We start from the raw sequence: 12,034 nt of genomic DNA on the forward strand, positions 1-12,034 counted from the left end.
TGGTTATAGTATGTCTGTGGGTGACGGGTGATTGATAGTATGTCTGTGGGTGACAGGTGATTATGTCTGTCTGTGGGTGACATATGGTTTTAGTATGTCTGTGGGTGACAGGTGATTGATAGTATGTCTGTGGGTGACAAGTGATTATGTCTGTCTGTGGGTGACAGATGGTTTTAGTATGTCTGTAGGTGACAGGTGATTATAGTATGTTTGTAGGTGACAGGTGATTATAGTATGTCTGTGGGTTATAGGTGGTTATAGTATGTCTGTAGGTGACAGGTGATTGATAGTATGTCTGTGGGTGACAGGTGATTGTTAGTATGTCTGTGGGTGACAGGTGATTGATAGTATGTCTGTAGGTGACAGGTGATTGATAGTATGTCTGTGGGTTCTGTAGTGGAGGCGAAACCGCTTGTAGTGCCCATCCACGTGTGCAAAATCACCCATCAGCGCACCTCTTGTAATCACTTGTCACTAACAATAGACAAGCATATCTATCCAACCACTCAGTCATATAAATGTCCTCTACCTTTGAGTACATCCACATACACTGTGTCAGTACATCCACATACACTGTGTCAGTACATCCACATACACTGTGTCAGTACATCCACAGACACTGTTTCAGTATATCCACATACACTGTTTCTGCGCCTCTTTCCACTCACCCTCCTGCGCGGCTCTGGTTCTGGTTTGCTGCGTTTTGATTGGTCCAGAAAGTGTGGGTGAGTGACAAGTGCAGCTACGGCGTGGCGTCGCTCGTTGCTAAAGAAAACTTAGTAGTGGAGCCCACGCCCGTGTGCATCGCCAAGGGCCGCAAGAACGATGCGGAGATGAGAGGTATGGCTAACTGTGTATTGTCTTCACTTGGTTTAGGGTTTAGCACACGGACACCCCTCACAGGTTCGCAATAAAACATTTGGGGACAGAAGCTGCTTACTCGAACGTGTTTGTGTAGATTTGTGTAGACGCAAATGTGTCAATTAGCCTGTGTATGCCCGTCGAAAGATTTTAGGGTTCAGGGTGTAGGGTTTAGCCTTTAGTGAGTGTGTGTATTGCGGAGTCTGGATCCTCTTTCCGGGTGTATTGCGAGGACTTTGAGAACAGAAGGAAAGTGTGGGGCAGCACGCCATGTGGTCTGTACTGCTTTGAGTCTTTGACCACATACACATGTGTTGTACGTATCTTTGGGCGTGGATGTGCTTCCAAGCAAAGTCCGTTGTTATGGCAACGTGCACGGCTTGGCCGCATTAATCTTATGCGACGCAGATGTGTGGAACCAATTACTACACTTCATAAGATGGCGTTAAACGCATATAACGACAGGCGCCACTGTGCCAGCATTGTATACATGTACGAATATACCACTTGCAAGGTACATACATTTGAATTGCGTTGTTACATACTTAACTATAAATCAGTCGGTGGAGTGGTAACAGATACATAAGCGGGTCATAGCAACATGTGCTGCGCATGTCTATGCGATAGTAGCGTATGTTGGTAAGCTTTCGTATAAAACCCTAAACACTAAAACGTATAAAAAATACATCTATGCATGCATGTATACGTCACTACAGGAGCCATCAGTGCACATGTGCGTGATGGGGCAGCGCTGTGTTGTTATCTCGCGTGGCTGGAACAGGGAGGTAGAGGCACTGAGGTGGAAGTGGCGACTGTGTTGGAGAACTACAGAAAGTATGTGTGGTGTGGCTGAAGCAAGGGAGAGTGTGTGTAGATGGAAATGCGTGCGGATGTGGTGCATTAGGTCGTAGAGATGACGGCTTCTATGATAAACGTTAAAAAGATTATGTGTAGTGCAACATTTGTTGATATGAGACGCCGTCCACCTTAAATGAAAGTATTGAATCATGTGGCGTGTTCCGGAATAGTTGAGAACGTGTCCATATTGATGTCTTTGAAATTTTCCTGATAGTTGGTACCAACTAGTTACTGGACGATCATTTGCTAACTTCTGTGGTATATTGAACTAAACTGCCGAACTTCTGGTATTCACACATGCACTCCTGGATAATCGACCACTATCAGAGAACAGGAACTGTTCATGGGGTTAAGTTTCCCCACGATATCGGGCGCCGGCCCCAACGGAGCCATCATCCACTACAGACCAGAGAAGGAAACTGCGGCACAGGTTACGGACAGCGCCTTGTACTTGTGCGACTCTGGAGCTCAATATTTGTATGTGACATGGATCTAAAATGGCTTGTTTATTTGGATATGACATGGATGTAGGACGATTTGTTGTCTTGATGCTAAGTATCTCCGTATTCTGTAAGTTGCATGTCATGGTATGTGTTCTTATTTTCCGACATCGCGTGGGCGTGGAGGAATCGAGTTGGCTCACCTCAATCAAGACGTACTCGATTGTTGTTGTTTTTTTGCATCCAAGGGTCATTATATTATATATGTTATTTTATATTTGTTATTATTACGCACGGTTCTATTTGTATGTGACATGGTTTGCAATAGCAACACGGCCTGACATGTCGAGCTTCGTATGTCATGGTTTGTGTGTACGCTACAACAGGTTTGCATGTATGACTGACCTAAGCTCAATGTCGCTTACTGTTCCCTTCACTCGTTTCTGCACTCAAGAATCTCTCATATTTATACCTACACACGCACTGCCTATTGACCAACTCTTTCACGTCGCTTACTCTTCCCTTCACTCATTTCTGCACTCAAGATTCTCTCATATATATACCTACACATGCACTGTCTATAGATCGTCTGGTAGAGGCATATCATATCGTCTCTTCCCACTCGCAGATGTTCTTCAATTTTTTTTTCAATTTTTTTTTCCACTCAGAGATGGGACCACAGATGTGACGAGGACTGTGCACTTGGGTACACCCACTGAACGCGAACGAGACTGCTACACTCGAGTACTCAAGGGTATGTTCAATGCATGTCATGCTATGTAGCGACGTCTCTATGCTTGTACGTGCATGACATTCTACACTTATACGTGTATGTTATTCTACACCTGTACATGTATGTTATTCTACGCCTGTACATATATGTTATTCAACGCCTGTACGTGTGTGTCATTCTACACTTATACGTGGATGTTATTCTACGCCTGTACGTGCATGTCATTCTACACTTATACGTGGATGTTATTCTACGCCTGTACATGTATGTTATTCTACGCCTGTACATGTATGTTATTCTACGCCTGTACGTGCATGTCATTCTACTCTTGTAAATGCGTGTCGTTCTATGCTTGTACGTACAGGTATGTCTATACTATGGTCATTGTAATTCACAGCTATCTATATCTTCGATGCCATTCTTGCTACCCTGTCGTATAGTGCTCGTTGGCATTCGTTCTGGTTATTTGTGGGTCGCGTAGACCGCCAAATGGCAACATACAATGTTATATTATTATTGTCCAATACTTATACATGTCTGTATGCCCGGCTTGACATGGCAAAACAAACAACCACCCTTCGCCTTGCCTCCACACTTGTTCATTTGTCGTATACTGTCCGCTCCATGCCATTGCTTGTGCTTAGCTGCTGTTCATCTCCCGCCCCCCCTCCCTCACATACACACACATATAATATATATATATATATATTAATTTATATATACTTCTCGGGTGCCCACAGGTCACGTACAGCTGGCCATGGCTGTCTTCCCACATGGTACTCCAGGAATCATGCTCGACGCTCTCGCGCGAACACCGCTCTGGAGGGCTGGGTTGGACTATAGGTACAAACATGTCTCAGAATGGAACTGCTTTATATTACTGTTTACATGTATGTGTACATATGTGTCTTCGTGCTTGAGAACAGGATAGGGCTGGGTTGGATTACAGATACACGTACTTAGTATGGTATTGCTTTATTGCTTGTCTATATGCGTTTGTGTATGTGCATCCCCGTGTCTAAATGTGGCAGCCAGCTGTTTGGGCATCTCACGGGTGTGTTTTCCCATGTTTAATGATTGCTGTCTATATGCGTTTGTGTATGTGCATCCCCGTGCTTAAGTGTGGCAGCCAGCTGTTTGGGCATCGCACCGGTGTGCTTGCCTATGTACAATGTCATAACAGACACACGCGGGTCGGACTTAGCCCTCTGCGTGTAAAAGTTGATGTATGGAGATGAGTGTTCATATATTTTGTAAAGTGGGGTTTTTTTGGATCCTCTTCGTTGTTCTCCTCTGTATTATGTCATTATTAAATTCATGTCGGAAATACTCCAAACGTCGTATTTACGTTTTATGTACACCTCAATTTGTCTGGAAAGGGCCGATTTGCACCGGAATAGCCTGTCTTAATCCCTCTTCACTTCGTATCGCAGACACGGCACAGGTCACGGGGTGGGGGCGTTCTTGAATGTACACGAAGGTACGTTACAATCTTCTGTGTTTATGTTGTTGCAGCTGTTAGAGTACGTTACAACCTCCTGTGTTGTACTGCTGTAGCTATTGTAACTGCCCACGGTTTGGGTTGACACCTCTATTGAGGTTGACTGTTATATCCAATCGTATGCCTGTTATATCCAATTTATTGTATGACTGTTGAATCCATTCAGTTCAGTGCCTTTGTAGTGCTTGTCTGCTACGCAGACCACTGTAGCAGCGTCTCATATTTGAGTCACTTGCTCAGTAGGAGATGCTGAACAGTGAGCCTGTTACAGCAAGAAGAGCATGTTGTGTATACCACTATGTCAATCCACCAAACACCAATTGCTAGCCAAAGCATAAAGGTACGAAACACGTGTGTAGTGGAGAATGTTAGCACCCCATTCTAACTCCACCTGTTTTTTAGTTAGCGGTACATTCTGACTGCACCTGTTTTTAAGTTAGCGGTTCATTCAAACTGCACCTGTTTTTTTCCGGGTGGACTTGGACAGGTCCCCACTCCATCGCACCACGACCCGCATCGCAGATGACGCAGGTGCCGCTCGAAGAGGGCATGCTGGTATCAAATGGTACGTGACAATGTCTGTAGTTACACCTGAGAGCCGACTCTTAAGCGGAATACTTATCTCTGACTGTGTTGGGTTGGATTATAGTGTGGTCATGATGTAACTTTCTCACGAGTGCTGCGGATGTATACACTCGCAGAGCCTGGATACTACGAGGATGGGGCGTTTGGCATTCGCATTGAGAACGTTGTGGCTGTCGTCAAGGCCCACACCGAACACCAATTTGGAGGTGTACAATACCTGACATTTAAGGACCTGACCATGGTGAGCGTATCCACGAGTGTGCCATGTACATGCACAATCTGTATATGTAATATTCACAATATTCAATCCAAGCACTTGGTTATAGTACGGGTATCCACGAGTGTGCCCTGTACATTCACAATTTATTTATTTAATATTCACAAAGTTCGATGTAAAGAACTTGACAAGTTCGATTCGAAGAACTTGACCATGGTGAGCATGTCCATGACTATATCATGCACATTCACAATCAGACGGCTTCAAAACACCAAAACACATTGGGATTGTTCTGTTTGTCATTCTGCTGTGTTTGTACATGAGAACTGGTGCCGATGCTTGCCAAACGAAAGGACATATTTATTGAATTGTATCGCTTACAAGTACATCATTCATTGTGACGCCATCAGCTTGTCTTAACCTCCTTATGGGCTTTTATTCGTACAATGTCTTAACCTCCATATGGGCTTTTATTCGTACAATGTCTTAACCTCCATATGGACTTTTATTCATACTACAGGCGCCCTACCAGCGACGATTAATCGATACATCACTCCTATCGGTTGAGGAGATCGCTCACATCAACAACTACCATTGGACCATCTACGAGCAAGTATCGCCTCTTCTGAATGAACAGGTAACTATATATCGAACGATGAACAGGTATTTAAATATAGATTGTTGAACGGGTAACTATATATTGAACGATGAACAGGTATTTAAATATAGAATGTTGAACAGGTAACTATATATAGAATGTCCCTCATCGGTGTATGTACAAGGTATGTATAGTTGGTATGAACTCTGATTAAAGTGTGGTGCACAGGTGCAGTGGTCACACAGTGTATTTGAGTCGATAGCAGTTCGCAGTACATTGCCACTGAACTTTCTACAGCAAGTATCAGCCACCTCTTATGACACACCAGGGGTCTGCCTTGAGAGGTCACATCACCTGTGCTATACATAGTTGCCTAGCAGATACCAGTCAACTATTAAAGTTGAAGCAGTGCGCCTGTGGTGCTAGGTGCTACTTATCTACACAGCATTCCTTATCCACTGTGTTCTGGCCACTCGTCGGTTCCCTTTCTTCACGCACACCTGCGTTCTGCTCGCACAGTGTCCTCTGAGACGTTTGTGTAATCGTTGACATCTGTCTGAATGTGCGTCTAAGACAGTCTTGGATGTGCTTCACATATCGTGGTTATATTCACTCGGCGGTTCGTCTCCACATTTGCCAGACAACCCTTGAGGAAATAACAAGTGCACACGCAGTTTTGCGTTGCAAACAATGTGATTGTACCGAACTCCCGGACTCTGCGTGCCCTCACAAGCACCAGTGTGCATGCAAGGCTACACGGTCTGCCTTAGTCTCAAAAGAATTTCTCACCTACATACATACACCTATCTATTTCTCGTCGTCTTGTGCTTCCCACATCTCACTTACCTTAGTTTCAACAGAATCCCTCACCTAACTACATATACAAACCTATCTCTAGTCGTCTGGGCAGTTTTCTGCTCATCCCCTGTCACTCATACGTACGCGTTGCAGGGTAAGACGTGTGCTCTGATGTGGCTCAAAGAAGCCTGCCGACCATTGTAATCCACGTTGTGGAGGGACCACAATGCACAAGTAAGCCCCTGGTTCGCACAGGGTATTAAACACCTCACACCACTGTGATGATAGATTGAACCAAGCCGTTCACTGGGCTGGACCCGTAACTGGTACAAACCTAAAAAAGGGATTGGTAGAGTGGGGACTGTGGCTGGCAGCCTCGCGTACAGTCTTAGCGACCCCTGCTTCGCATATACTGCTGTTCCACTTAACTTGTACTGAATGGATTGGTGAATAAAGCAAGTGTTTACCATCAATGAAAGCCTTATATTTTCATAATCATGTGGGACTCAATGGGAGCCTCATATTTTCATACTCATCTGGAACTGACACCTATTAATTTTCCCACCTGCGGATGTTTTAGGGTTTTTGAAAATCTTTTGTCGCTTGGCAGGTCGATTTGTCAAGGGCTCACTGTCATAGTATACGTTCCCTGTCATAGTCCACGTTAACTGCCATAGTAACGTTAACTGACATAGTATATTTTAACTGCCATAGTATACGTTCACTGTCATAGCGATTTCGACTGTCATATTATACGTTTACAATCATAGTAACGCTAACTGTCATAGCACACGTTCACTGTCATAGTACACGTTCACTGTTATATTAACGTTAACTGTCATAGCATACGTTCACTGTCATAGTAACGTTTACTATCATAGCATACGTGAACCGTCGTAGCATACGTCAACTGTCATAGTAACGTTAACTGACATAGTATATGTTAACTGCCATAGTATACGTTCAATGTCATAGCAACTTCAACTGTCATATTATACGTTCACTATCATGGTAAAATTTACTGTCATAGTATACGTTCACTGTCATGTAACTTTAACTGTTAAAGTATACGTTAACTGTCATATAAACGTTAATTGTCATAGTATACGTTAACTGTCACAGTATACGTTCAATGTCAAAGTATACGCTCAACTATATAGTACCTTTAACTGTCATAGTATACGTTGACTGTCATAGTTACTTCAACTGTCATAGTATACGTTCACCGTCATAGTATCGTTAGCTGTCATAGTGTACGTTGAGTGTCATAGTAACTTTATTCTGTCACAGTATACGTTGACTGTTATATTAACGTTAACTGTCATAGTATACATTCACTGTCATTTTAACTTTAACTGTCATAGTATACGTTCATTGTCATAGTATACGATTAACGTCATAGTAACTTCAAATGTCATAGTAAACGTTAACTGTCGTAGAATATTTTCTTGTCATAGCACACGTTAACTTTCATAGTAACGTTGGCTGTCATAGTGTACGTTGAGTGTCATAGTAACTGTAACCGTCATAGTATACGTTTACTGTTATACTATCGTTAACTGTAATAGTATACATTCACTGTCATAGTAGCTTTAACTGTCATAGTATACGTTCACTGTCTTAGTATAAGATCACAGTCATAGTAACTTTAAATGTCATAGTATACACTTACCGTCATATTAACGTTAACGGTCATGGTATACGTTAACTGTCAAAGTAACGTTAATTGTCATAGTATACGTTAACTGACAGAGTAACGTTATCTGTCATAGTATACGTTGACTGTCATAGTAACTTTACCTGTCATAGTATACGTTGACTGTTATATTAACGTTAACTGTCATAGTATACATTCACTGTCGTAGTAAGTTTAACTGTCATAGTATTCGTTCACTGTCTTAGTTTACGATCACCGTCATAATAATTTTAAATGTCATAGTATACATTCACTGCCATAGTAACTTTGACTGCCATAGTATACGTTCACTGTCTTAGTATATGATCACCGTCAAAGTATCTTCAAATGTCATAGTATACATTTACTGTCATAGTATCGATAACTGTCATAGTATACGTTCACTTTCATAGTAACGTTAACTGTCATAGTAAACGTTAGCTGTAATAGTTTACATTGACTGTCATAGTAAACTATCTGTCGTAGTATACGTTGACTGATATATTAACGTTAACTGTCATAGTATACATTCACTGTCATAGAAAGTTAATCTGTCATAGGATACGTTCACTGTCTTAGTTTACGATCACCGTCATAGTAATTTTAACTGTCATAGTATACATTCACTGCCATAGTAATTTTAACTGCCATAGTATACGTTCACTGTCTTAGTATACGATCACTGTCATAGTATCTTCAAATGTCATTGTATACGTTTACTGTCATAGTAACGTTTACTGTCATAGTATACGTTGACTGATATATTAATGTTAACTGTCATAGTATACGTTCACCGACATAGTATTGTTAGGCGTCATAGTGTACGTTGAGTGTCATAGTAACTTTATTCTGTCATAGTATACGTTGACTGATATATTAACGTTAACTGTCATATTATACATTCACTGTCATTTTAACTTTAACTGTCATAGTATACGTTCACTGTCATAGTATACGATCACAGTCATAGTATACGTTGACTGTCATAGTAACTTTAACTGTCATAGTAACTTTAACTGTCATAGTATACGTTGACAGTTATTTTAACGTTAACCGTCATAGTAAACGTTAGCTGTAATAGTGTACATTAACTGTCATAGTAAACTATCTGTCGTAGTATACGTTGACTGCTATACTAACGTTAAATGTCACTGTATACATTCACTGTCATAGTATACGTTCACCGTCATAGTACCGATACCCGTCATAGTGTACGTTGAGTGTCATAGTAACTTTATTCTGTCATAGTATACGTTGATTGATATATTAACGTTAACTGTCAAAGTATACATTCACTGTCATTTTAACTTTAACTGTCATAGTAACTTTATCTGTCATTGTAATTTTAGCTGTCATAGTATACGTTGACTGTTATATTAACGTTAACTGTCATAGTATACATTCACTGTCATAGAAAGTTTAACTGTTATAGGATACGTTCACTGTCTTAGTTAACGATCACCGTCATAGTAATTTTAAATGTCATAGTATACATTCACTGCCATAGTAATTTTAACTGCCATAGTATACGTTCACTGTCTTAGTATACGATCACTGTCATAGTATCTTCAAATGTCATTGTATACGTTTACTGTCATAGTAACGTTAACTGTCATAGTAACGTTAACTGTCATAGTAACGTTAACTGTCATAGTAACGTTAACTGTCGTAGTAAACGTTAGCTGTAATAGTGTATATTGACAGTCATAGTAAACTATCTGTCGTAGTAGACGTTGACTGTTATACTAACGTTAACTGTCATAGTATACATTCACTGTAATAGTGAACGATCATCGTCTTAGTGACTTCAAATGTCATAGTATACGTTTACTGTCATATAACGTTAACTGTCATAGTATATGTTAACTGTTTTATAATCGTTAACTGACATAGTATAGGTTAATTGTCATAGTATACGTTCGCTGTCATAGTATACGCTCAACTCGATAATAACATTATCTGTCATAGTATACGTTGACTGTCATAGTTATTTTAACTGTCAGAGTATACATTTACTGTCATAGTAATTTTAACTGTCATACTATACGTTCACTGTCATAGTATACGATCACCGTTATAGTAACTTTAAATGTCATAGTATACGTTTACTGACATATTAACGTCAACTGCCATAGTATTCGTTCACTGTCACATTCTACGTTCACTGTCATAGTATACGTTCACTGTCATGCTATTCTGTTTCGTCTTCAATCCTAGGGCACTCCAGCATGGAAACAAATAGGCATTCCTTACATCTAATCGGTATGCGTCCGAGATGTACCTATACCATCTTACTGTGTAACTGTATATACTTAGAGTTATACTTAAAGTCCATGTCTCATCTCACTATATAGCTCTAAATATTAAATTTCATATCCCATCTTACTATATAATTATAGATACTTGAATTTCATATCCCATCTTACTATATAACTATGGATACATAAATTTCGTATCCCATCTTACTATATAACTATAGATACTTGAATTTCATATCCCATCTTACTATATAATTATTGATACATAAATTTCGTATCCCATCTTATTATATAACTATAGATACTTAAATTTCATATCCCATCTTACTATTTAACTATAGATACATGAATTTCGTAATCTTACTATATAACTATAGATACTTGAATTTCATATCCCATCTTACTATATAACTATAGATACTTGAATTTCGTATCCCATCTTACTATATAACTATAGATACTTGAATTTCATGTCCCATCTTACTAGATAACCCTATACATACGTAAAGCTCATATACCATCATACTATATAACTCTATATATACTTTAACTGTACCGCATCGCAGAGTGTCCGAAGGACCGGACCATTCAGATACCCACCCATTGAGCGCCATAGCGCCCAATAGCTTACTAAGAATTCGCCTGTGGGTTGTTCGCCTAACCGGGTGCACTGGAGAGGTCTGATCTCAAATACAAATAAACAAGTATCTCTGCGAGGCCATGGGTGCAAGGAACTGTCCAGTTCTCCGTAGATGTGAAGTATTGGTATTGGTACGCCATGTACATTCTGTTTGTACCTGTTTTGTTCAAGCACCTCGTAGCTTGTATATCTGTGGCATCCTACTTCATAAAGTTCACGTAGCCGGAAGGCTTGCGTCATACGTCACCGGTTATAACAGCTATGCCAAGTGATTTTTATGACAACATATGTGTCGTTATATATATTGTGTATATTTGTATTTAATTATGTACATTAACATACTTGTATTTATTTATGTATATAAACATACTTGTATTCATTTATGTATATAAACATATTTGTATTCATTTATGTATATTAACATACTTGTATTCATTTATGTATATTAAGTACTAGGTACCATGTTGTCAAGCTTGTTATGCGCATAGTACAAATTCAAACCAGGAAGCAGACAAAACGATGAGTCATATCCAAAGCAGGTGCAGGCACTTCAAATAAAAGCAACGAACTGTTTTTTAAACCGTGATAGTTTACGAACCAATGGCATACATACAAAAAACATTCTCATACATACACCTGAACTCTTATACATTCATTGCAGATTCATTCACCCCACTCTGCTGATTGGTTACCGCTAAGCCCTCAGATGCCTCGTTGCATCCAATTTGCCAGTCTGTGCGCCCACTTTCTCAGTGGGATGTCTAGTGCGTTACAAGCGCAGTAATTCTACAACAAGCGCACCAATTCTAAAACAAGCGCACTAATTCTACAACAAGCACAGTAATTCTACAGCAAGCGCAGTAATTTTAC

At 40.2% G+C, this 12,034-nt stretch overlaps 1 protein-coding gene across 1 annotated transcript in view; it reads left to right on the forward strand.

Moving 5' to 3' along the window:
• SARC_08915 (hypothetical protein) overlaps window positions 1-7,059 on the forward strand; it is a 10,633-nt gene extending 3,574 nt beyond the window's left edge. The window contains exons 6-15 of the mRNA XM_014297094.1: window positions 717-840; window positions 1,578-1,695; window positions 2,047-2,196; window positions 2,828-2,913; window positions 3,633-3,735; window positions 4,326-4,372; window positions 4,881-4,958; window positions 5,095-5,219; window positions 5,716-5,832; window positions 6,745-7,059. Coding sequence (XP_014152569.1) covers window positions 717-840; window positions 1,578-1,695; window positions 2,047-2,196; window positions 2,828-2,913; window positions 3,633-3,735; window positions 4,326-4,372; window positions 4,881-4,958; window positions 5,095-5,219; window positions 5,716-5,832; window positions 6,745-6,795 — 999 coding nt within the window. The 3' untranslated portion in view covers window positions 6,796-7,059. The remainder of the gene's footprint in view (window positions 1-716; window positions 841-1,577; window positions 1,696-2,046; window positions 2,197-2,827; window positions 2,914-3,632; window positions 3,736-4,325; window positions 4,373-4,880; window positions 4,959-5,094; window positions 5,220-5,715; window positions 5,833-6,744) is intronic.
• Window positions 7,060-12,034: the final 4,975 nt, after the last annotated feature.

Source organism: Sphaeroforma arctica (assembly GCF_001186125.1).
Source record: "Sphaeroforma arctica JP610 unplaced genomic scaffold supercont1.850, whole genome shotgun sequence".
NCBI lineage: Eukaryota > Ichthyosporea > Ichthyophonida > Sphaeroforma > Sphaeroforma arctica.